General features: G+C 57.1%; 2 protein-coding genes across 3 annotated transcripts in view; one reads left to right on the plus strand and one right to left on the minus strand.

Moving 5' to 3' along the window:
* The window catches only part of CDH23 (cadherin related 23), a 394527-nt gene that overhangs the window by 282135 nt on the left and 86493 nt on the right, over positions 1-25899 (plus strand). For both annotated transcript variants that reach the window (XM_060125509.1, XM_060125510.1), the window contains 8 exons: positions 5587-5776; positions 6085-6230; positions 8632-8851; positions 10594-10746; positions 12790-12903; positions 14690-14838; positions 24130-24190; positions 25156-25304. In XM_060125509.1, coding sequence (XP_059981492.1) covers positions 5587-5776; positions 6085-6230; positions 8632-8851; positions 10594-10746; positions 12790-12903; positions 14690-14838; positions 24130-24190; positions 25156-25304 — 1182 coding nt within the window. The remainder of the gene's footprint in view (positions 1-5586; positions 5777-6084; positions 6231-8631; positions 8852-10593; positions 10747-12789; positions 12904-14689; positions 14839-24129; positions 24191-25155; positions 25305-25899) is intronic.
* C16H10orf105 (chromosome 16 C10orf105 homolog) lies at positions 18053-18424 on the minus strand. Its single transcript, XM_060127106.1, has one exon. The coding sequence runs from the start codon at positions 18422-18424 to the stop codon at positions 18053-18055; it is 372 nt and encodes a 123-aa protein (XP_059983089.1).

Genomic DNA, 25899 nt, shown 5'->3' on the forward strand with positions numbered 1-25899 from the left:
GAATGTGACTCAGGGTAGGGGAGGGGAGACACAGCCAAAAACCTCAGGGCGTCCAGGAGCGAGAGCAGAGTCCTGAGGAAGCTGAGCAGAGCCAGGCTTGAGCACCCCACTCGATCCGCTCTGCTCTGGGATTCACATTTGTGAGGCTTTCTTTTCGCCCTCATATTGTGCCCGTTTGGCCTCATTCAGGGAGGCCTCTCCCCAGATGTCCAGCCCCACAGACGCCAGCCAGCCCTGTGATAGACATGAACCTGACAGATTACGGCAACCCTGCTGGGACATGCCAGATGCTGTGCATGTGTGGTCCCACGTGGCAGATGGATTCCTTGCTTCCGCTGTGTGATGGAGAAAATGGAGAGTTAGCGTTTGAGGGGTTTGCCCAAGGTCGCAGAGCTAGTAAGATAGGAAGAGATAGTGTCAGGACTGAAACCCAGGTCCCACCTGGCCTTTATCCCTCTGTTGGCTCAGCGGTGCTCTGACAGGTGGCCCAGGTCCCGAAAAACTGGAGAACTCAGGTGGGATGAGAGAAGAGATGGTAACTTTCATATCCAGCTCTCCAGGAAGGCTGCCCCACACTGAGTGCAAGCAACCGTGGGGTGGTGATGCCTAGCCTCCCTGCCCCACACCACATCAACCACAGCCGGTAGTGACAAGGTCCACCTGGTCTAGATGGGAGAGGATGTCAGCCTGGAAGGAAGGACAGAGAGAGAGAGAGAGAGAGAGAGAGAGAGAGAGAGAGAGATGGCCATCACGTCTGTCCTGTCTTCCTTTGTACAAGTTCAGGATCCGAATGACTCTCGACTCGTGGGCGGGTCCCCCTTGCAAGGATTCCTGTAGGGTGGCCGGGGGGTGGGGGGGGCGGGGTAGGGATCTGGAATCTGTGTTTTCTCAAAGCCCCAGACTGGGAGCGTCCTTCCAGCTCAGAGCCAGATTTGGCAACCGCTCCCCTAGGCCCTTTCCTCCGTGCTCTCTAGGCTACAGATCCGATGGGCGCTCTCTGCTGCCACCTCATGTACACTAGGGGTCTAGACTAGGACAACCCCAGCCAGAGACCCCAAGAGCTGGGGCACAATATTCCCCTGTGAACATCTGTCTGGTCAACTCTTACCTTTGCTTTACGTGACTGAGAAATTCCTCCCAGAGGGAACTGAGGAGAGAATGTGGCTGCGTGGAACAGCAGCCAGGGGTGCCACTATTAGAGAGTCCACCTGCCAGGCAAAAAGTAGTTCGGCCCGGCTGGGACTGCACTTGGCCTTGGGCAGTTCCCAGATCAGGTCCCCGGTAGCCTTCTCCGGGTCGCCAGCCTTTCCTCACATCCTCCGAGCCATGAGCAGGTAAGGACGGTGGGCCAGGGGCCTGCTGCCCAGTGCCCCCCACTCTCCAGGAAACCTCCACAGACCTTCAGTGAGCACCTACTATGGGCCAGACTCTGTGCTTGGCAGGAGTACGGGAAGCAGCAAGTTTCCTCTCTGCTTTCAGGGAGCTTGGTGTCACTCCTAGGCTCAAACCCACCACTGGTTCCCACCTTAACCCTGTGTAAAAGCCAGAGTCCTTACTGGACCCACCCGGCCCACGGGATCTGCCCCACCTTAACTCTCGGGAGATGGACATGTGTGTCCACCCCTCAGGGTAGAGTGGACATGGCCGTTCCTCCCCCAGCTTGGGGCAGCCACAGGGATGGGGGACTTCAGCTTTTCAGTGACTCACGGTGGTGTTTGAGCCCTGAAAAAAAAAAAAATGTTAATGACTCAGAATTTCAAAAAGAAAAGCGCAGAATCAGAATTAAAGCTTGTTATATTAAACATCTGCCAAACATGTTGTGACAACCTTAGAAATGACGCGATTTAATGTGTGTAAAAATTTCATTGCATGTGAGGACAAATTGTGGGTTTGATTTTCTGGAATTCCCAGTTATGTGTGATGATTGCTAGGATGGCAGAAATGAAGCCCACATTAACTGAGCTTGTCATAGCAAAATAATTTCAAAAGGAATAGTCATAAAAATTCTTTCAGATTTTAGAGCCGTGAAATGTATGTACGCATATATACATGGGTACATTGTAATACCTTTGAGGGGGCCCCCTGGGGCCTTCTAAGGCCTCACGACGGCCCTGGGTGACGTAGGCGTTGTGGCTGAGGTGTGAGAAAAGTGGGCTTCAGGCAGGGAACAGCTAACCCAGAGGTGACATCAAGGGGGAGGTGATATTTGAACAGAAACTGGCCTACCTGCTGACTCATCTCCCACCCCCCTTCTCAGAGCCACCGCGCGTGCACGCGCGCACACACACACACACACACCTTTCAGTTTCCTAAACCTGCTGAACTCTTTCCCACCTTGGAGCCTCTGCGCAAGCTCTTCCTGCCCCTGCAGGGTGCCCTTCTTCCTCTACTCCCCACCCCTGCTCTTCCCATGGCTGGCTCATTCTCCTCCATCTGCCCCAGCTCAAAATGCCACCTCTCTACACTCTGTTTCTTTCAGAGATGGCCACACAATCCGTGTTTATCTGTTAGTTAGGTTGCTTGCTTATTAAGAGGCAGTATAGCTCAGTGATTAAGTGGGCGCCTCTGGTACCAAAATGTCTGGGCTCTAATTCCAGCCATACTACTTACCAGCTGTGTGACCTTGGGCAAGTTACTTAACCTCTCTGTGCTCCCACCTTCTCAAGTAGAAAACGGGGATAAATTCTTCACTTGGTAGAGTTGTAGTCATACTTAATGAGCCAAAATACACAAAGTACCCCGGCACACGGTGAGTGGTCAGCAAATGACAGCTGTTGTCGCCATCAGCTGCCCCCGCTGCTGGAATCACATCTGTCTTGTTCACTGTTGAGCCCCAGTGCCTAGCACAGTGCCAGGCACATTGTAAGCGTTCAGTATTTGCGAATGAGAGCTGTTGATGAACTTGTTCGCCTTTCATCCCCGCCCTACCTGGCTCTCCACTCCACCAGGTGGGGTCGAGTCTTCCCTGTCAGAGGGAGACTAGGGTGTGTGACCGAGGGCCCCTCTAGAGGGAGCCCTGGCCACTGGCCCTGGTGTCTGAAGTGCAGGGTGATTCCAGTGATTTTTTTTCAGAGCCGTGTGCAGACGATCATGTGCCATGTTCGTGTGCACCGGGAGCTGACCAGGGAGGTGTCCGTGTGCACGTGTGCACTGCGGGCGTCCAACCCGCACGGGCGCGAGCTTGCAGAGTGGCCGTTCTCTGTTTGCAAGTGAGATTTTGGCCCAACTCTCCCTCCCCGCTCCTGCAGCCTCCTTCCAGGACCTGGCTGATAGGCATTGATTTAGAGCCTTTCAAAGCCCTCCAGCAAACTAAAGGAGAGGGAAGAGGGAGAGAATTATTCCCCGTCAGGCCAGGAGAAAAATGACGAGCATGAAATGGGAAATAATGAGGGGAAAGTGGTGAGATTCTATACAATCGCCCAGCAGGGAGCTTGCAGGAGGGGTCCCAGCCCACTGCCTTCTCCTGTGCCCCCATGCCATGACCAGGGAGTGGGCCAAGGGGCCAAGAGTCAGTGCCCACCCCCAACCATGGTCACTTGGAAGCAGCTGCCCAAGGTACCCCCACCCCAGCACTCAGGGGTAGTGGAAGGTATCTCAGCACATTCAGCAACAGGCTGCTGCCCTGGAACGGGTGGTTTAACTGCTCTGTACCTCAGTTTCCCTATCCAGAAAAAATGGGAATAAAAACTATCTCCCTCCTCTAACTTGAGAGGAGCATTGCAGAAACACAGGGCTTGCTGGTCTCCTCTGTCCATCAGTGGGATGACTTTGCCTGGCTGAAATGATACCAGGAGAGCCTTGTCCCCTGCTGTCGAAATAGGGGTGATTGGGTCCCCATTATAGAGGCGGGGAAACTGAGCACCATGCCCGCAGCACAGTGAGGGCTGCTCAGGCCTGGAAGGCTGGGGCCTCCCCCATCCCCATTGGCACAGCAAGGCTGGGAAGGCAGGAGATGGGCTGAGCAGCTAGGGTGGGACTAGAGCCATGTCCCACTCTCTGAAGCAGAAGAGGGGCCCAGAGTGGCTCGGAGTTCAGCGCCAACATTGGCCTCTCTCCCTGACCTCCCTGGGGCCCAGGGGCAGATGGGCACCCTGAGCAGGCCAACCATCTGTCTGTTCTGGTCTAATGGCCCCTGAGACACCGCGGGCTGAGGATTAAGCCAGAGGAGGGACAGATTCTGCCGCCAAAGCACAGAAGACCCCACATCAAGTAAGATGAAGGAGCTGACACGGCCAGGCTGTCATCGCCACGTGTTCTGGAGTTAAGAATGACACCGTCCTGATGCGGCCCCTGGGACTGCGGTCACCACCCGCCATTGATCTTGTCCACCTCTGGTGCTGCAGTGGCCCCTGCAGCCAGGGTTGGGGGTGAGCGGAGGGGTGGGTGCCACTGCTGTCCGGGGTGGGAACTGAGTCAGCTCCGAGGCTGGTGTTGTCTGACACTGAGGCTGGCCCATGCCTCTCTGAGCTCTGCTTTCCCCTTGTGGGCGGTGGATGGTAGAGAAGGTCCTACAGAGCAGGGGATTGGTGGGCGTGAGGACCTGGGAGAGAATGCGCTGCAGGGTTTGTTGCTCTGGGTTAGGTCAGCAGTGAGGCTGATCCCTTCATGGGGAGGGGCTGGAAAGTTAAAGGGGCCAGAGTGTCTGGGGCCCCTGTCCTGAGACCCTCCCCCTTCTCGAGGATGGCGTTCCCCTTCAGGGAAACTCAGGCCTCTCCCTCCTCCAGCCTCCCCTACCCCCAGCCCCATGACTGGCCCACCCTCCAGACCAGGGGACTTATCCATGGCTCCCTTCCCATGCCCTGTCATCCTTGGTGTCCCAAGAGGCCCAGTTCTTTTCAAATTGCCTCACAGTCTAAAGCTCCAAAGGAAAGAAGAGAGGGTTTGATGAGGAGGAACCCAGTTCCCAAAATCTGTGGTTTCAAAGCCTTTCAAAAGATCAGCCAAGGATTTGGGCTCCCCAACCCTTCCCAGCCCCCACCCTGAAGAGGTCCATGGTCGTGAGCTACAGGGACTCCTCCCCCAAAAGCTCCATGAACATGTTACCCCACATGTCTGAAAAGGCAGGATGCTGGCGGTGTTTCCTGCCGGAGGGACCTAGAGCCACTTCCTGGCTGGGAGACTTGGGGAGACTCACTGTGCCTCATCTGTGAAATGGGCTTAATTATAGGTGTCCTCCTCGTAAGACTGTTGACACAGCAGGTGGAGAAGGCCTGGTGCCTCTGAGGTTCGGGGAGCCTCCTATATGCTATCGGGTGCTAAGTGTGGCTTTTACAGATCAGAAGCCAAGGCTTGAGTGGGGAAAGGGACTTACCTAAAGTCAGAACAGTGGACGGAGAAGCCAGGAAGCCCAGGACTTCCAGTGCTTGTTCATCTTCTGAACCTCCTTCCTCCCCACCCCCAGAGATCCCCCTGCTGAAGCCGGGAGGGAGACCCACTTCCCAAGTTTGAGCGAGGATACCTCCTGCTCCCAGACAGTGGGGTGCCCGGGCCCGGTGTGTGAGCTCAGACAACCCGGGCGGGCAGCCCGGGCCACAGAGACCCCCTCCCTGGCCTGGCTCAGTGGAGGGGTCGGTTCCTCCCGGGCAGGTGGTGGCCATTGACCCGGACCTGGGGGAGAACGGCACTCTGGTGTACAGCATCCAGCCACCCAACAAGTTCTACCACATCAGCAGCAGCACAGGCAAGATCCGCACCACGCACATCATGCTGGACCGGGAGAACCCCGACCCCCACGAGGCGGAGCTGATGCGCAAGATCATCGTCTCTGTCACAGACTGTACGTGCCCCTCACGCCTGGGCTGTGGCCCCTGACACTCAGTGAGCTGGGGACCTCCCCCCCGTGGCATGTCCTCTGGGCGTCCTGGGACCTCCCCAGGAGGGCTGTGTCTTGATGACTGAGAGTGGAGTGACACCCACTTCCCAGTTGTGACCCAGCCCTCGCAGAGGGCAGAGGGAGCTGGGGGTGCAAGGCCCAGGCTGCTTCGTGAAGGGGCCCCTGGGATGGAGGGCCACTGAATCGCCTTTCTCCACCCCCCTTCTTCTCCTGCACCCCTCTTTCCCTCTCCTGTCCCCGGCCCCCCCTAGGTGGCACACCCCCTCTGAGCGCCACCAGCAGTGCCACGGTGTTTGTGAACCTCTTGGACCTCAATGACAATGACCCCACCTTTCAGAACCTGCCTTTTGTGGCCGAGGTGCTTGAAGGCACCCCTGCGGGGGTCTCCGTCTACCAGGTGAGTTTCCCTTTCCTGGCCCGGGAGCCTGCTCTCTGTCATCTCCCTCACCAGCCAGCCAGCAAGGGAGCAGTGGGTGCTGTGTGCCCAGCCTTGTGACAGACACTTGGCAGGGGCGGGACAGGGGAGGCCAGCCCGAGACCATCAGACGGGACACAATCCACACCAGACTTGGAGAGCCAGTGCTCTGAGAGATGGAAGTGGAAGGCTTCCTGGAGGAGGAGGGGCTTGAGCTGGGTCTGGAAAGGAAAGCACCACAGGAGATGGTTAAAGGCAGAGGGAGGGAGGGGGACGAAGAATAGAATTCTAGGAAGCCAAATCAGTTTCTCAGGGCCCGATTGTGGAGGGCTGGCCCAAGACCCTCAGCACTTCATGCCTATAGGTGGTTCTAGAACACGAAGAAGGTCAGACGAGTGTAGCCCAGGCATCCCGCCTCCATGGGCAGCCCCCTCTCTCCTGTGCTCCCCTGTAAACCCCAAGGCAGTGCCACACAGTGGGTGGATTCCCCCACTTTTCAGGAGACTTACAGAGACTTTCCCAAGTCCCTGTAGCCGAGAAGGGGTAGGGCCTGATCTTGAACCTGGGTCCTCTGCCTCCTGCTTCATCGCCCTTCTGGTCGGGGAGGCCCTGAAGGTCCAGGTTGAGGGGAGGTGATGCCCTAACAGGGGCTATTTAGAAACACTGGAAAGCCCTCAAAGTTGAGATGGGCTTTGGAGTACGACCAAGATGGGTGTGGGTCCCAACTCCACCACCTGTGTGCTGGGTGACTTGGAGCACACTATTTAACCTCTCTGGGCCTCAATTTTCTCACCTGTGAAATGGGGATCAGAAGAGTACCTGGCTGGCTGTGCTGTGGGGATTCAATCAGACACCTGTGTAAGCCACCTGGCGCTTGGATTGCAGGAGATACACAGTAGCCGATGTGCTCGTGATTTATGTGTCTATCGTGAGGGTTTATACCCTAGAGACAGCGGGAGCCCGTGGCACAGGGTTAGCCTGATCCCATTTGCTAAGGATGCCGGGATGGTTAACCTTGGCCATGCCCTGCAGGCCCACTGTGCTTCAGTTGCTTCGTCCGTAAAAGGAGATTAAGGATCCAGGGAGCGTTCACTCTCTCCAACAGAACATTCTCCCCAAACCCCCAGCAGGGGGAGCTGTGATCCAGGGAACAGCAGCCAGTCCCTGAGAAGTCCCCCAAATAGGAGGGAGGTTGGCGAGAGAGCCGATGAGCCCCGAGACCTGGTTCTCCAGGGCTCAGAGACAGCAGAGGAAGGAAATGCCCACCAGCACAGCTTCTGAGTTCACAGAGGAACTGTCTCAGAGTCATGAGAAGATGGTGGGAGGAGCTGGGAGCATTTAACTGGGAAACTGTCTTCAGATACAGAAAGAGGGCTCTGACCCAAGCTCAGCGGTTCCCCAGGTGCCCTCTACAACCTCAACCAATAATGATTTCTGCTGAATGTGCAGAAGAACTTTCGCCAGGGATTAGAGCTGTGTGCAGACAAATTGGAAGCGGTGAGCCCCCCGTCATGGAAAGCATTCAAGCCGAGTCTGGATACCCTCTTATCCAACTTGTTGGATGTAAATTAGACCAGATGACTTTGACATTGTCTTTCAATCCTGAGAGTCTTGGCTTGATCCAAAGCTCTTATTTTAACTATTATTGTACATTTTTTCTCAAATGTCTTGAATCGTCTTCTGTAAAACTTTCAACATATCAGGGTCTTGAGTCAGGAGCGCTCGTCAGGACTAGAGGTGCAAATGGGAACAGTGTAGGGATTGGAAGGAGGTTTGCTTACACATGGCCTCGAATGGCCTGTTTAAAATAATAATCAAATCCTCAAGTGACTTTTAAAAACAAGTTCTTGATATCATCTTATTTTTGTTGTCTTACAAATGAAAACAAAGCAGGGAAGGGAGTCCTTTTGGTCAAACGTTCTGTGTAGTTGAGCTCCATGTAGTTGAAAGGGTCTGAGCTGTTAACAGCTGCTGCTAGCCAGCAGCACGAGGGCCGGGGGTGAGGGAGACAGCCGAGCTTGGAGGGTCCCGAGCCAGCTGGGGTGAGCCTGGGAGGGCTTCCTAACGAAGAGAGCAGGGTTTTGAAGGGGGGACGGCTGTGGACCTGGACTCTTGTTCTGAAAAGCCCCTTTCCCGTGCCACCCCACTCCCGGCCGCACTTGTTACATCTGGATACCTTTCAGCTCTGACGTGCTGCCCCCTTAAAGAGCATCTGGGAGGCTGCGCTGGGGACAGTGGCCTGGCCTGAGGCTCTGGGTTGTGGTGGGGGCAGGTGTGTCTGCCGGCGCCAGGCGTGGGTCAGCGGGAAGGAGGGAGTACTTCTCAGGGGATGAGCGTCAGTGCTGGTGTCCTCACCCCTCACGCGGCCCCTCCTCTCCCTCAGGTGGTGGCCATCGACCTGGACGAGGGCCTGAACGGGCTGGTGTCCTACCGCATGCCTGTGGGCATGCCCCGCATGGACTTCCTCATCAACAGCAGCAGCGGCGTGGTGGTCACCACCGCCGAGCTGGACCGCGAGCGCATCGCCGAGTACCAGCTGCGCGTGGTGGCCAGCGACGCGGGCGCACCCCCCAAGACCTCCACCAGCACGCTAACCATCCGAGGTGAGGGGCAGGGGTGCCTCCTGCTGCACTGAGCACATGGCACGGGCCCTGGGGCAGTGGCAGGCGGCTGGGAGCCCGCGCTCACCACTGCTGTCCCCTGTCCAGGCGGCACAGGCTACCTTGCCGATGGGCGCCCTCTTCAGCTGGAGCCCTTCGACACAGCAGAGCCCCCTCTGTCTCCACTAAGTCAGAAATGCCGGCAGGGCCTTCTTCCCACCTGGTCACTGCCTTCAGGGTCCCAGAGCCCAGGGGCAGTGGCCTGGACCCACTGCTAAGGTCCCCCTTTTTGATCCTGGCAGCAGCAGAGAGGGCTTGCTCAGGGGGTGGCGTCCTCGGATTCACGAGCAGGCAGGGGAGGTTCAAAACCCTTTGTCCTCGTCTTTGGAGGGACAGACTTTCTATTTGGAGACGTAAAGGGAAGCCTCCCCTCCCGTGTGTGGGGAATGCCTGGAATCGCAGTGGAAGGGCATCACCCCCGGAAGAGGGCAGCTGGGATTCCCAGGCTCCCTAGGATTCCTCATCTTCCTGGGGCCCTCTCGGTAATTCCCACCGTCTCCACCCTCTATCAGGGCGGGGCCAGGCCAAGGAGGGTGACTATTGCTCATCTACTCTGGCTGTATCTTTAATTCTTAAGACAAAACTGGGACGTGGACATGAGCTGTTGACAGAGGGCCAGGAGTAACCCCAGGGAAGTAAGTTCAGAGTGTAATGGGCAGGATGTGGCCTGTTCTCTAGGACAGGCCTGGTCCCATCCTGGGTCCTGCCAGCCTCTGTGGGATGGGGGTTGGGTGGTGGTTGGCTCGGCACATTCACCCTCCTTAAGCGCGACCCAAGATGATGACGACTAGAGAGCCGAGTGTTCTCTCTCCTGCTGGTCCAAGGCTTGTGGGCTCCTGGTGCCAGTGTGAGGACCCACATCTGTGCCCGTGATTGACAGGGCAGGTGTCCAGTCCTCTCAGAGAGGACCCCAGATTTTTTTCCCAAGGCTCAGCAGAAGCCGTGTCATCAGATGAGCCTATCGTTTCTCCTGACGTTATCACAGAGAGGAGCCGGAGTGGCGCGGGGCTCATTTCACTGAAGGTCATCCCAAGCTCCATCTGCCCGAGGAATGGGGGGCCTGGCATGCAGAGCTGAAAACACAGATCTATAAGGGAAATGAGACTTTCTTGGCTGGGGTGTGTGGGGCGCGGAAGGAAGGGTAGCTTTCAAAGCCAGCTACTTTCCCTGGGACAAACTGGGGACGGGCTTCCCCAGACCCCCACCCCACCACTCCCTCACTGTGTGACTTTGGACAAGTCATTCAGTTGCTCTGAGCTTCCTTGCCTATATAGTGTGTCTAATGATGGCTGCCTAGTGAGGATGATGTGAGGGGCCCGTGTGGTCCTGTAGAGGCAGCACTTAGCATCGCTTGGCACCTGGGGAGAGCTGAGAAATGGTGAGCGCCGTCATCGTCATCATAACTTATCGTCGTCGTTGTTAGGCGTGTATTGGAAAGAGGCTGTGGGGTCTGGACAGCATGAGCAGCAGCAAGTCCCCAGGGGAACGGGAGCTGTGGGAGGGTGTGGATCTCTGGTCAGCTCTGTCCCGGCCCCAGCGGCCGTGGGGGCCCTCAGCTCATGACCCGCAGGTGTCGACTCCTAGGAAATGTGCTTCCATTGGTCTGTGGCACGAGCCACTGCCTTTAGAGCTGGTTGTTTAGAGCAGAAGCCAGGCCTAGCCCTGACCACCGACTCTGCCCACAGTGCTGGATGTGAATGACGAGACACCCACCTTCCACCCTGCCACATACAACGTCTCCGTGTCCGAGGACGTGCCGCGGGACTTCCGGGTGGTCTGGCTGAACTGCACCGACAACGACGTGGGCCTCAACGCTGAGCTCAGCTACTTCATCACAGGTCCGGCCCTGCCTCCACCCCCTCCCGGATGAGCAGCCAGCCGGGAGAGGGGAAGGGGCCTGAGTCAGCCATCAGGGTTTTGCTGCTGCTGGGGTCTCCCTGAGGATTTGCCCTTGACTTCTCCTCAGGGTTTTGCTCCTGAGTCCCTGTGGTCTGGCTCTCTGGGGGCCTCCTGAACCTGTAGGGGGACGGGGGTGGAGGGGTGGACTTCCTGAAGTTTATTCTAGAGGGTGGTGGAGCCAGTGACTCCTGGGGAGGAGCCCTGCCCCCCACTCCAGCCCATATCAGGGTGACAAAGCAGTGACTAGAGGAATGTGGCCTTTTCCTTCCTTGGGGACCTTTCACCCATGAGGAGAATTTGCATCTGTTTAGAGGGAGATGGCTTAGACATCCCTGAGTGAAATGGTTTTCGCTTAAAAAGTGTCAAGTGGCTACCACTTAGAGACCTGTGGAGAAATACTATGAGGCCATGTCTGGCTCAACAGTAGAAGGGGAGCCATGATCGATTAGTGATGTCTGCCACGACAGTAGACTTGGTAGGTGGTGGCAAACGTGCCACGTATTAGTCATTCCTGGATTAGAACAGTCTATCAGCATTCTTCAGGACACACATGAGAGGTGCTGGAATGCATGGCAGGGAGCAGGGCAGTTCTTTCACATTCCTCAGCCCTCCCTCGGCCATTTTACTGGCTCAATCTTCCCTCTGTCCATGGCCTACCTGCAGCCACATTACATACACACTCATATACACACATGCCGTGCACACACCAGCCTCCCTGATGCCTCTCCTCCGGAGCAAGGAATCCCAGACTACGGCCCGTCCACAGTTGCAGCCCAGGTGAACTCCCAGGCCTCTGCCTCCCTTTCCAGATCCTTTCCCTCCTTCCCCTCCCTAGAGGAGCCCCACACCCTCAAGCCAGCTCCTTACAGGCCGGTCCTCAAGACTGCTCTGGAAAAGGCTGTTATCAAGACCCCCACATGGCACGAGCCATGGTTTGGCCACCAGCACTACTTGTGTCCTAGTTCCTTCCCTGCGCCTTGGAGTCAGATTGTGTCCCTTGTAGATGGTGCTTCAGGCACTGGGGAGCAGATACTGGAGGCTCGGGGAACGGGAGCAAACCATGTGAGGACAAGGGAACACCTGGCGGCAGCCCCCAGGATGACTTCCCAGTGCCTCAAAGTGGCCAGTTTCTGCTGACCTGAGAGCCCTCCCAGCCCTAGGTTTCTCGGATTTTAATTCTGCACATTCTGCCCAACGCTGTGCTGTGTCCTGAGCCGAGCTAGCCCAGGCCCAATGCAGTGGCGCCCTCTGCTGCCCAGAATGCCACACTGCCTCCCAGCTGGCAGGGGAAGGGTCTCCAACACGGTTCTGATGGAGTCCTTTCCTGGCTTGTGTCTGCCTCAGGGAGGAGGCCCTCACCCTCCCCACCTGTCCCAGAACTCAGGAGGACTGTCTGAGGCATGTCTCCTGTCCACCTGCTTCTACTCTTTACTCTGTGGAGCCTCCAGGAGTCCCCACTCAGAGGGCCCAAGAACGCTCGGCTGACTCCAAAGTCCTTGGCCACATATAAAAGCCCCAACCCAGGTTAACTGCTCAGACACTTCTACCCGACAGGCAGGTGGCAGAGTGGAGACGGACTCAGACTCGGGAATCAGACTGCTGAGTTGGGAGTCCTACACCCCGAATAGGTGACTGTACCCTGTAACCTCACTAAAGGACTGTTTTCCTTCTCTGCAAAGTAGTGATAGTGCAAACGAGAGGAAATGCTCCACGAAGTGGCTGGTACACAGTAGGTGCTCAATGAATGTTAGACCCTTATGATTTTCAGGCATTTGACAGTTCACCTAAGCCCACATAGGCCACGCCCTCATCAGATTCCCCCAGGACCCCCTTCCCTGGCAAAGCTGAGTGGAAAGCACAGCCTTTCACCCCCGGACCACCCCTGGAGTGTCCTGGCTCAGAAGCAGAGCTGGGTGCCACTGCCCTTTCCCTGGCCGGGAGCTCTGTTTCCTGACCAGAGCTTCATTCTCTCTTGCCCACAGGTGGAAACGTGGATGGGAAGTTCAGCGTTGGCTACCGCGACGCTGTCGTGAGAACGGTGGTGAACCTGGACCGGGAGACCACAGCCTCATACACGCTCGTCCTGGAGGCCATCGGTAGGCACCAGTGGGTTCACGTGGGGTGGCCTTCCAGGAGCCAGGCCTTGAGCCAAAGGCTCTGCCCTGATGCCACTGGAGAAAGGGCAACCAGACCCTCAGTATACTACTGTGCGCTTGCGGGCCGTGAGGCTCGGCCCATGGCGCTACCTGCCAAGGTGGTGTGGCAGGGGCTGTGTGGGAGCCATACGGGAGAGCAGCACGTAGACAAATCACTGCACAACCAGGAGGACAAAGCAGAAAGGGAAGAAGGTGTGGCCCAAGGGTAGCAAGCACAGAGGGTGGTGGAAACATGGGGAGGGGGGTGATCAAAGCAGGCTTCTCGGAGGAAGTGGCCTCTACAAGTGCCCTTCAATTAATTAGGACTCTTGGCGGCAAATTTTAAAATAAACTGACTTCAACAGTGTAGGCTCACAAAACCAGTCCACGGGGAGATGGAGCTTCAACTGGCTTTGGGGCTCAGGTGATGCCACCAGGCCTCAGTCTCTCTGCATTGGCTGGCTCTGCCCCCTGCGTGTTGGCTCCTTCCTCTGGCTCACGTGGTGAGAAATCCTTGCTGCAGTCCCGGCCTTAATCTGGGTTCAAGTGCAGCAGCATTCCTCCCTAGGGTGACCATCCTTGCCTGGTCATGCAGCAACTGGGCACAAGCTCCCTCTCCCAGGGAAGATGATCCAACAGCTGCCCCTGGGGCTGAGCCCTGGGAGGGTCCTGCAAGGAACCGAAGGGGCAGAGCCCCTGGATACCTTAGGCTTAGAAATCAAGCAGAGCCGCCATCCCTGAATGCAGGGATCCAATCCATCCTGTAGGTGGGTTTGACTCAACTCATGTTTCATAAGAAATGACAATTCATCGTGAATGTTTAAAAATCAGGAGATTTTATTTAAAAGCTCAGACGTTTGATTTCTCCTGAGAAATCAGAAGATCTAGTGTCACTGGGCCCCCTCCTGCCTGTCCAGTGTGGGCCGGAGCAGAGGACAGCTGCCCCTTGAGGCAGGCATGCCCAGGTGTGGGGTCTTGCCTTCCTGGCCCTGACGGCAGTCAGGTTTGGCATCTCAGGACCTGTATCTGGTTCTTAGGGCTGCTGTAACAAAGTACCACAGCCTTGGTGGCTTAAAGAACAAACTTATTCCCTCACGGCTCTGGAGGCCGGAAGTTCAAAAGTAGTTGTCCACAGGGTTGCATTCCCTCCAGAGGCTCCAGGAGAGAATCCCTCCTTGCCTCCTCCGGTTTCTGGTGGCTCTAAGGGTTCCTTGCACGTGACTGCAGAACTCCAGTCTCTGCCTCCAACGTCACGTGGCCTTCTCCTCTCTGTGTCAAATCCCACCCGCCTTTCCCTCATAAGGACCCCCACGGGGTCATGGGGTTTATGGCCCACCCAGATAATCCAGGATACCGGATACCTCATCTCAAGATCCTTAACTTAATTACATCTTCAAAGACCCTTCTTCCCGATAAGGTTACACGTACAGGTTCCCAGGGATTTGCCATGGCTGTATCTTTTGGGGGCCACCATTCAACCCACCTCATGCCTCAGTTACCTCCTTTGTAAAATGGGGGTGATGATAAGAGCGCCCGCTTGGCAGGCTTGCTGTGAGGATTGAATGAGTTAGAATAGCGTCTGGAACGTATTAGATACGGTCAGTGTTGTTCCTAATCTAAAGAGAAAAAGAGCCCCCCCCCTTGCAAAGGCCAGAGCAGGTGGGGGAACAGGGCATACCTGTGGCTGGTGCCCGGGAACGTGCCCCTCAGGCAGCTGCTAACACCCATCCTCTTTCACCTCCCACAGACAATGGCCCCGTCGGCAAGCGGCGCACAGGCACGGCGACCGTGTTTGTCACCGTCCTGGATGTGAATGACAACCGGCCCATCTTTCTGCAGAGCAGCTATGAAGCCAGCGTCCCCGAGGACATCCCTGAGGGCCACAGCATCGTGCAGGCAGGTGGCGGCCGGGGCACAGGCAGGGCCACGCTCAGCTCAGCGCGCACGCGCTCAGTGGCCTCGCAGCAGAGCGGGCTGGAAATAGGAGAGGGTCCAGCTGCTGCTCCAAAAGTAGCCGGCGCTGTGGCCAAGGGGGGGCCCAGGCTCCCTTCTCCCTCCTGGGGAGAGTAGGCCCCGAGGTTATGTAGCCCAAGATGGGCCCTTGCTCCCCGCAAGACAGAAGGAGGGCCTCGGCCCTCCGCTCCTCCCTCCCTCCCCCACAGTCCTCTCCCATCCCCCACTGCACCCAGAAAGGCCTTTCAGAGCAGGGGGAGCTAGAGGTGTCACGTTTTCCCAGAAAGGAGTGAGGAGCGAAAGCCAGGGCCCAGTGAGGCCCGGAACAGAGCTGCTTTCACAGGGCTTTTGGCTGAAGCTCCCCTCTTGGGAAATAAACCGGCACAAAAAGAAAGGGCTCCTTTGCCCGGGGAGCAGGAACGACAGCCTTGGGCCTCGAGGGAGGAAGGGGGGGACCTGGAAAGGAGGCTGGGTGCCCTCCCCAGCCCTCCCTGGAGGCCTCAGTTGCTGCGTGGGGAGGGGGGCCGGGCATGAATCACCCTCTTCACCAGCTGAGCGCAGGGTTTCCCATTGGAGGCTGAGCCCAAGAGCGAATCTGGGCCTGCCCGCTGGGCCGGGCTCCGGGGCTTGGGAGGGGCAGGAGAGCAGGAAGCTGGGAGTGTGCCCCCTCCCTGCATCAGGGCCGGGCGTGGGGCAGGGCGCTGACTTCCAGAGGTGCCGAGAGAGAGTCCAGGAAGCCACGGGGGGTTGCTGGACTCTGGGGGCTGGTTCTAGAAAAGGGGTCTGTCCCTCTGAGCCTCAGCTCCTAGGGGTTTAGAGACACCCCACATGCACCAAGCTGTGGGGCCCCGCCTCTCCCCTAGCCCAAAACCTAACACCCGTCTCCCAGGACCAACCTGGGGACACAGCTGGGGGTCTGGCAGCCTTTGAGAGCCCCTCCTCCTCCCCAGCTTTTCGTCCTTCAGGCCGGGGGTAGCCTTACTGCCCACCCCGGTGACACCACGTGCTAGGCAGAGCACGCTGGCCAGCGGGGGTCGGGGGACCGGCTGCAGGCAGAGTTCAGCCTGGGATGCCTCAGGGAGAGCTGGCGGGAGGCAAAGCAGGGAGGCGTCACTAATCTGGAAGGGAGGGGGACACAGCGCTGCAGGAGGGGGCCTGCGCACTTTCTAAACCCCAAGAATTGGTTTCTATTTATACAAACTACTCAGACTGAAATCCTAGAGCTCTGTGAGTAATATAAGGCAGGCCTGATTCTTCCCGTTTCTCAGGGAGAAATTCAGGCACTGGTGATTTCTCCAAGGCCCCCCTGGAAGTAAGTTTCTGGCCAAGGCGGGCTCGCTCTTTGATGTGATGTCAGGCTGACCCAAAAGGAAGGTACACTGGGCCTGTCCAAGAGGGCCTGCTTGGACAGAGAGCTTCTCCGTAGAAGCATCAGAAGGGAGAAGGGGATGCCCCCCGGGACTAGACGGGGCCACCCTTCACTCAGTCAACAGAGGCCCCATACTTCTGAGCCCAGAGCTGGTGAGGCAGAGTGAGGGGTTGGATGCGGTCTCGCTCTCTGGGAGCTCCCAGGCTTGTGGGAAGGCGGAGACACAGGGATGACCCACACTGCCAAGAGCAAGTGTCCCTGCCCTCCCTTGGTTTCAGGTAGGAGGTGGTTTCAGGTGTAAAGCAAAGAGGGCTTCACAGAGGGCGTGCCAGGTAAGCCGTAGCCAGGGGAGGACAGGTATTTCAGTTTACCTGGAGTCTTGGGTCAAGAAGAGGCTAGAAGGATCGTTCACAGCCAGCTCCCAGTGGGCGCCAAACACCAGACGAAAGGAGCTCTGGCTTGATCTGGCAGTAGGGAGCCAGTGAAGGTTTTGGAGCCGGGGATGACAAAATCGGAGCTCACCCTGTGAGGAGACTCGGCTGGCTGTGCTATGGGGCGTAGCACGGCGCGGTGGAGCAGTCCGTGGTGGGGTACCAGGTGGCCCTGGACAGATGACTCTCTGGGGCAGAAGCTGGGCAGTTCAGACCCCTCTGCCCACCCTCCAAATTTGGGACCCAACCAAAGTGTTTAACCCCAGCATTGTGACGAGAGGCTGAAGGTTTGGGATTCTGAGAAGCCCACCTTGGTGTGGGATTACTTTGACAGTAGCCAGTCAGTGAATCAGTGGCCAAAAATACAGATAGCACACGTTATGTGGTCCGAGCCTGAGGGCCCACAGCCGTCCTGGAGAGAGCTGGGCCCTTCCCCTCGAAGGAAGGCCGCCTCCTTCCCTGGGTGACGCATGGAGCCGCTATGTTGTGTCCTCAGAGCCCAGATAGCAACACCTCCAGCTGCTGGCAGTGCCTCCTCCCACTGTGACACAGGACCAGTCCTGGCCTGTGCAAGGAGCTTCTTAACTCATTCTCAGCGCGTTCCTCATCCATCTTAGCAGAGGCGCATGGGGGCCGGGTGGCGGGGGGGGGGGGGGGGGCACGCCAAGATGACAGCCGAGATTGTGATTGGCTGGGTGGTGTTGAGCTCCTCCTGCTTGCCCCTCCTCCCAGCAGGGACCCAGCATCTGATCCACCCAAGGGTGCTGGCTGCTCCCGTGTATCACAGGCAAATGCTGGCAGGCCCAGGAAGTCCGAGGAGAAGACTCCCTGGGTTCCCCTTTGCCTTGGGCACTGAGTTGGCACAGAGGGCAGGACACTCCCTTATCCCCAGCAGGGGCTGAGTATTTCACTTGGCTGGAGGGAACCTTTGGCCATTCAGCAACTCGCACTGGAATCTGAGCTGGGTTTTGGCACCTGGAGGGCGGGCAGGGCTTCTGTTGGGAAGCAGGGGCACTGCTTCCTGGAGACGGTTGGTGCCTGGTGGTCAGAGAGGGGCCCTGGGGGCCCCAGGTTTGTACCGTTCAGAGCCTTGGGCCAAGGGTCCACATGGCTGCAGGCGCTCAGCTTGGTCCAGGAGTCTTCCAGCAGGCAGCAGCTAGAGTGTCTGCAGGAAGGAAGGTGTTCTTGCAGGGGCCGTCTCTGGGAAAGGCCACGGGCCTGGGCACACAGGGGACCAGTGGGGGTGAGCGCGTGGCCCATGCTGTTTGGGCCACTGTCCTCTTGCAGCCTGTGGTGCCGGTTTCCGTCTGAGGCAGGAGGGCCTGCAGATGGACCCTGGAGTAGGGGGACACTCTTGTCACATCTTTGTAGATTCTATGCAGTCACAGTCGTCGTGGTCCTCTCTGCCCGGCAGGGGGCGCCTTGGGGCAGGCCAGCCACGGCGGAAGCTGTGCAGGGAGCGGCGCAGCGAGCCCAGGCGCTTCCAGAGCCGGAGCTGGGGCTCGCTGGGGCTCCCCGGGTGGTGTGGCATGCACTCGCAGGCCCAGCGGCGCCTCGGCTCCAGCGCAGCGGGCTTGCAGAGGGTCATGAACAGCAGACAGGTGGCCAGCAGGAGGAAGATGCAGGCCAGGGCAATGAGCACGGGGATGGGGTCAACTGCCACTGAGAGCCTCCCCGGAGTGACAGGAGCTGTGAGGAAGGCGAGGGGGCTGGGGCCCTCTGTGCTCATGGCTCCTGCAGCAAGAATGGGACAGAAACAAATCAGGTGGACTTGGGACTGGAGAGGGAGGGGAACTTTGATGGACTCTAGACACAGCTAACCTAGCTGCAGATAGCATTACGGTCATTTTACAAGTTAGAACAATGAGGCTGGGAGAGGTAACAGGTCTAAGGTCACACACTGGGAAAGTGATGGAGCTGGACGTGAACTCATGGAGGAGGCACGAGGGTAGTGCCTTCTGGCATTTTAAAGTCAATTTTCATGAATTACAATAGTCTTAGACTGAAAACTTGGGATCTAAGACCAACTCCATCACTAACGTGCTCTGTGACCAGGAACGATTCATCAATCATAGGAGGCTGCAGCAGGCAAGGACCCTAGCAGTTATCTAACGCCAAGACTGCAAACTGGGGACGCACCAGTGTGTTTTGTTGGGTTCTTGCAGTGGTTTTATAAATTTAAATTAATTGTGAATATTTTTTAAAAACAAAAGGAAACCAAGATATTTGACATAAATATCTGAACGTCTGGCTTCTTCTCTTGAAATTTCAGAATTTCAACACTGGCAACATGGGGCCAGGCACCCAGTGGCCGCGGCTGTGCCGTAGCTGCCCCGTTTAGACAGGGTGCTGGCCCCCAGCCCATCGCACTCCCTGCCCTCAGGCCCCCTGCACACCTGTGTCACCTGCCTGGCCCTGGGGGAATTCCTATTGGTGCTTCCTGAGGAAGACCAACCTGCTCCCTTGACAAGTGAGGAAACTGAGGCCGAAATAAGGGACTGCCAAGGTCACACTGTGAGCCAGTGGGCAAGCAAGACCAGGACCAGGTTTCCTGACTCCTGGCCCAGTGGCCTTGCCACCCCGTTGGCTCCCAACTCTCTCCCAGGACTCCCTAAGCAGCTCTGAGAACAGGTGGGGAAGAACCCACAGAGAGCAACTGAGTTGACAAGATGGGGCTCGAAACCCTGACATAGTCACCTGTTATCACTTAGGATCATCCCACTAGAGGGAGGACGGCAGGTGGTCCTTGTAGCTGGAAAGTCAAGCTGAGCTTCTGGCTGCAAATTAAAATGCTTACAGAGCGCAGATGGTAGATAACGTGTGACCAGCGGGACAGATGGGCAGGCCTACCTGGAGAGCAGAGGCCGAGGGGCCTCGACCAGGCTGATGGAATGCCGGAAGGCAAGCCCCTGTGGTCCCCTTCCAGGTTCCCGAGAGAAACCAGAAATCTGGACTTTTTAGGCAAACGTTCCTGACGTTTAAATATTGGCAACTAATTCAAATCTGGTTGAGAGAGAGGGGGGGGGAAAAAAAGACACTGCAAAGGACAAACAAACTTGATTTTTTTAAAAATCGAAATGAATTTTCAAATATTTAAAATACTACAACAGGCCAAACAAAATGCATAAGGAGGCTACATCCAGCTTCCAGGCCAGCGTTTGTGATCTGTGATTTCTACAAACACAGGACAGGAAATCCAAAAGGGGGGTCTAATAAGAAATAATCATCTATTTCTCTTTGACCTTGGAGACTTTCATGAGCCTGATGGGTAACAGATTTCCCTCCTTTTCCCAACTTGCTGCTTATGCTAACTCAGTCAAGGTCTAGCGCCAACACTAGACAGAAGGAAGGGCTTTAGGTCGTGCCCTGCCGAGGCTCTGCATGCGGGCTGCAGAGTCCAAATCAGCAGGCAGAGGGGAGTGGAGAGGGGCGGCCCAGCCCCACGCTCCCCAGGCACTCACCAGCAGCCACAGGACCTAACTCCCGGCTGCCTGTACACAGCCTCCTCCCGCCTGCAGCCTCCCCTGTGCCCGGCGACTGAGGGCATCCAGTGCACCCCCCCCACCCCCACCCAGTTCCCACCACACTCCTTCCAGCATTTCCAGACAGGACATGACCCCTCCCAGCTCCCAGATGGAAACTCTCATGCCCAGCTAGCTGCCCAGGGCCTCTGCCTCTCAGACATCAGGCCTAGAGAGTGCTCTGGCCGGGCCATACGTGGGTTGGCCCTTCCTTGAATCTGAGCAGGGAAGAAGGATGGGGTGTGCCCACCACCGTGTCCCATGAGGAGAAAACTGCCCGTCCGTCTGTCCTACCCAGGGCAGTGCTTGGCTGGGAGTAAGAAAAGGGCATTCGGAAGTGGGAAAAGTCTCAATCCTACTAGTCCTAATGTTATTTCAAGGCCTTCCCATGGATCTGGAGACCCTATCAGGCCAGCAAAGCAGGTCCAGGCTTCAGTCCTTGGGGCAGCGCTTTAAAAAAAGATAAGTGAGGCTATAATTAGCATTTGAGTATTTTCCTTCAAAGCAAGAGGTTCCAAAGTGCTTGAAAACATCAAGCCATCCCCCCGGGACGCACAGCAAAGCCAGCTGCAGGCCCCCTTGATACCCTCTCTGAGCAGCCAGCAGGGACCCGTCGTTCTGGGGAAAGGAGACCTCCATCAGACCAAGGCTTGGAATGATTCTGAGAGCGGCTGAAGCCTCCCCCTGCCTGTTGGAGTCCAAGGCATGCCGGCAGGCCTTGCTCTGGACATATCCCTGCAAGCTTAGTCTAGAACCTTCTTTCTTCATTCAGAGCTCCATAGAGCAGGGCACGCTGTGAGCAGAGGGGACTGATGTCAGCACGACTTTCTGTATAGCCTCGGACTAACCACTGCTCCTACTGGGCCTTTCCGCTCTCCAGAAGAGTGGAGGGATTCCCCAGGTCTGAGCACGCCCTCACATTCTCCCTAAAGTACCCCAGGAAGGGTGCAGCCCCACTTTCCTGCAGTCCCCCAGCACTGACCTCTGAGCCAGCCCTCAGCAGTCCCCAGCCGGGCGAAGAGTTCTTCTCAGCTGTCCAAGGGAGGCCCCAGGAGCACCGGGCACCACTGTGACCCAACCTGCCCTAGGCTCTGCCTTGCCCTGTGCCCCTCAGCCAGCCAGGCAGAGTGGCCTTCGCCCCTCACTCTCCAGTTAGACCTGGCTTTGTCTGGGAGAGCCTGGGCCCTGCCTTGAGGGAGGGGACAGCCAGGAGGGTAGGGATGGCAACTGGGCTGGGAGAGGGGAGCGTTGCAGAGGAGTTGGGAGCTCCGGAGCCTTCCCACGGCCTCACTCCAGCCTGTCTCCTTGGAGCCCTCTGGAGGGGCGGAGGCACTGGGGAGATGCAGGGGGAGGGTTTCCCTGCCTCTGCACCCACAGCTCTCACCTTCCCGTTGGATGTTTGAATAGTATGGTCAGGGGCAGCCAGCGGCTTGCTATTCAGTGCCTGCCAGCCTTCAGGTTACCAGGGAGAGGGGCTACAAGCCACACAGCGGGAGGGGAACAGGCAGAGAGATGGGCCCTGATAATCCCCAGGCCCCCCTCCCCTCAGCTTCCCAGCAAAGCACCTCCCTTTGAGGGCGTCTGGCTGCAGAAGTAAGGGAGAGAGGCATTTTCAAAGGTCAGAGAGATAACAGGGCAGAAAGCACAGGATTGAGAGACAGCCAGGGCTGTGGGGCTTGTAGTTTGGGTGGGCCCTTGGAGACCCTCCAGGTGGTGGCGCCGCGCGCGCGCGCGCACACACACATACACACACACACACACCCCTCCCCCCTCCCCCCTCCCCCTCCCCCTCCCCCTCCTCTCCCCTCCCCCTCCCCCTCCCCCAGCCTCCCTTCTTCCTGGAAGCCAGCACTTCCCTGGCAACCAGCTGCCTGCTTAGGAGCCTAAGTCTTAAGCAGCTTTCCCATCAAGGACCCCCAAGCTCCCAGAGATATAACACGGAGGTGGGGAGTTGTGGCTCTGTCCAAGGCCTGAGCCTGGGCTCCACCTGCTTGTTTGGAGCCTCAGTTTTTGGCATTTAGCTCTTCCCTCCTGCCCTTAGCCCTTGACAACAAAAGAAGTATCCTCTGCATAGCCCCAAATGGATAGGATTGTCAAAGTCCATTAGACGACTGAGGGGTCATCTCATCCATCCCCCTGTCTCTCGGATAATGAAACTGAGATATAAAGAGGTGTGGCCTGGCCAGGGTCACCCAGCAAGTTAGTGGTAGGATTTGGTGCTTTCCCTGAAAAGCGTGGGCAGGCGTGGGCACCAGGCATCTGGTGCTATGAGCTGCATCAGCCTAAGGATGTTCCCACTGCCCAGAGCTCCCACTGGGATTCCTGCATCTTACACCTCGCCCTTCAGTGAATCTCATTTTCCTTCACCTTCTCTTCCCAAGCTGACTGCACACCTCATCTATGGCCTTCATTCTTCTTAGATGGTAGGAGGCAACACTCCCAGGGTGGTGCAGGCTGCCAGGGGAAGTCCCAGCACAGATGGAAGACACCCAAGGACATCCACTGGACAGCTTGGCCCTCTCCCCTGTCCTGAGCCCTTCCAGATCCGGACTGTTGAAGTACCCCACTACATCCCTCCACCTATTAGCTCTTAAGACTTCTCATGGGAGAGAAGAAGAACTCCACAGCAAGGGGCAACCCAGCCATACCACCTCCAGTATAAATCAAGGGGGCCTCCCAGGAAAAGGTGGCCTATCTCATAATGTCCAGCCTTCAACATCTATCTCTGCACCAGGCATCAGACCAGATGCTTTGCAGAGATTATTTCTAATCTTCCCATCAACCCCGCCAGGTTGGTTATCATTGTACCTACTGAGGCTCAGTGGGGTTACGTATCTATGGCCACATAGCCAGTAAGTGACAAAGTCAGGATTCACGCTTGGGTCTCCCTGACCCAGTCCCTCTGTTCCTTTCACACCAACAGACTTCCCCTTCTCCCCACCATCAACACACTTTTCAAAATCCTTAGACGCACAGCACAGGGTTGAAGTGATTGGCAGAGACAAGAGGGCAGATCCAGAAGAAGTGGGAGGGTCCCAGGCATTACAAAGCAAGTCACACGTACTGTGGCCCCATGGGAGCCTGCCCAGCCAGGCAGGCTCGGGCCTTTCTCTGTATCACTCTGCAGGGGAGTTCTCTGCTCCTTTCCGGTATGTGGCAGGTAGAGGAGGTGTTCAGCTCGCAGTTTGACAGGACACACCTCAGGGCCAGCTGTGACTGCCAACAGCCTCAAGGCCAGACTCCTTGTCAAAAGGGCTAAGCAGCGGGCATTCTCAGAGTGAGAACAGCATACCCCAAGTCCCCCTGGAGATAGTCCATAAGCCTGAGGTACAGCCGAGCAAGCTGGGTGGGCTGGAATGCACTGGAATGATCCTGGTGTGAATGGCCATGGAACCTTTGGGAGGTGGGATTTCTGGGTCTCCCCAGTGTGGCTGTTATAGTATACAGTGCCTGGCTGGGAGCCAGTGTGACTAGAATAGCTTCAGACCAAGGAAGTGTGGGCAAGGAGCAGTCATGCAATCCACCTACCCCAGGTGAGGCTCCTGGAATCTCAAAAGGCTGAAGGAGGGAACTGTGGAGGGCTGAGCTAGTCAAGCCTGGATCCAGAGAGCTGCAGTGCTGTCACCCACCTTCTCCTCCGTGCTCCCCGAGAACCTGGAGGAGGGTCAGGGAACAGAGCTGGCAGGTGCCTCGCCATGGACAGGGCAGCATGGGGCCACAACAGACAGGTTTCCTAGTGGGGGATGAGAAAGATGTGTCTCTCTCCTCTCCCACACCCCCAGCCTCGTGGGAAACCATGGGTTTAGGCAGGACGGGCTGGGAGTGGTGTGAGGGAAGGGGAGGGACTCCAGAAACACCTTCTCTGCCTGTGAGTGGAATTCAAGGAGTAACCACGTGTCTCATTCTCCCTCAGCTAACAGCCACGGATGCGGACGAGGGCGAGTTTGGGCGTGTATGGTACCGCATCCTTCACGGTGAGTGGGCTGACCTAGGATGGCGGGGAGGGGGCAGGCCCTCCTGCCTGGCGGGTAGCAGAGCTTCTCTAGGCTGCCAAGGGTTTGGGAGGTGCAGCCAGAGAGGCCCCAAGCGCTGTACACACAGGGTGGGCAGGTCAGAGGGAGGAACCAGGGATGTTCTGCAGTCATCTGCGCCAAGTTTGTTGTATTTTAAGTGAGGATGCATTCGATTGCTATGCTCCCCAAGTTCCTCATGTCCCATGGCGGGATATCACCCTGACAGAGGGGGCCTTGGGGAACAAGGCAGCCCCTGGCAGTGAGCTCCCAAGAGACTGAGCCTCATTGGCCCAACATGTATCCTATGCCCATCCCTGAACCAATCACTATGGCCTGGGACACTAGGACAGCCCCCCAGTGAGCTCCCCAGAATGAGTCTCACTAGACCAACTGGAATCATGGGACCATGCCTGAACCAATCCCTATGGCCAGAGACTAAAATGTGCTGATCTGCTCACTTCTGCCGTCGGGTGAAATCACCCCTATGCAAAGCACACGGACTGAGAGTGGAGGTGGGTGGATCCCAAAGGAATAGCAGCGTCCACAAGATGAGGAAATGGGAGCTTCCCCACTAAACCCCCAACAGAGAATTAGATTTGGGTTCCTTTCTTTGTAATGCCTCAGAGTCCTCTGAAATATTGAATCTACTGACACCGCTGGGTATGGGAGTCTCAGGGGACATGCACGCCTTCCATAGGGGTCACAGAGTGAGCTTCTGCCCCGTCCCTCAAATCCTGCTAGGCCAGGGCAGCATCAGGCAGAGGCTTCTTTGCCACTTCAGGCTTCAGCCAAGCTCCTAAGACCTCGGGGCAGGGTCTGCATTCTGTGGGTCTGGGCTCCCCAGCTTCTCTCCCACCACCACCACGATCCCACAAGCATCCTACTCCGGGGCAGAGCCCATGCTTATCATCTATCCCTCCACGCAGGTAACCATGGCAACAACTTCTGGATCCATGTCAGCAGTGGGCTTCTCATGCGAGGGCCGCGGCCCCTGGACCGGGAGCGGAACTCGTCCCACGTTCTTATAGTGGAGGCCTACAACCACGACCTGGGCCCCATGCGGAGCTCCGTCAGGGTGAGGCGGGGGGCGCTCGGGCTGGGCGTGTGGGTGGTGGGGATGCACACGGGGACAGCTCTCGGTGAAGCCCTGCGCCCTGTTCAGCGCCGACCTCAGGGCTGGGCCAAGGCCTCAGGTGGGCCAGAGCTGGCCACCAGGTGGAACCCGGTGGGGGCAGGGCCACCCCAGTTTAGGTGCCACATGACGCCTGGAGCTCAGGTACGGTGGGGGAGCCTGGGATCTTGGACATGTCCTTTTGCTCTAAGCCTCAGTTTCTTCAGATGTAGAAAGGGATCAGTGATACTGATGTCTATCCTAAGGGATGAGGTGTCCTTACTATACTAACCCTCTGCATCCACACGGCTCTTTAGGGTGGGCCAAGGAAATCTCACATACGTGCTCTTGGAGCGGTAGCTGTTGCCAACTTCATTTTCCAAATGAGGAGACTGAGGCACAGAAAAGTCACTCGTGATAGAACCAGGACTTGAGCCCAGGTCTTTGGGTCCAAGTTCGGTGTTCTTTCCATTGGAAGTGTCCCCCAGATATTCTAGTCAGCGCTCCCAACTGCCCCAGCAGATATATTCGTTTCTGCCCACCCTCACTCACCTCGGGC

The sequence above is a fragment of the Lagenorhynchus albirostris genome, chromosome 16, assembly GCF_949774975.1.
Source record: "Lagenorhynchus albirostris chromosome 16, mLagAlb1.1, whole genome shotgun sequence".
Lineage (NCBI taxonomy): Eukaryota > Metazoa > Chordata > Mammalia > Artiodactyla > Delphinidae > Lagenorhynchus > Lagenorhynchus albirostris.

Bases quoted from the DNA above. Each gene is read 5' to 3' on its own strand.
- C16H10orf105 (XM_060127106.1), bottom strand. From the start codon at position 18,424: ATGAGCACAGAGGGCCCCAGCCCCCTCGCCTTCCTCACAGCTCCTGTC.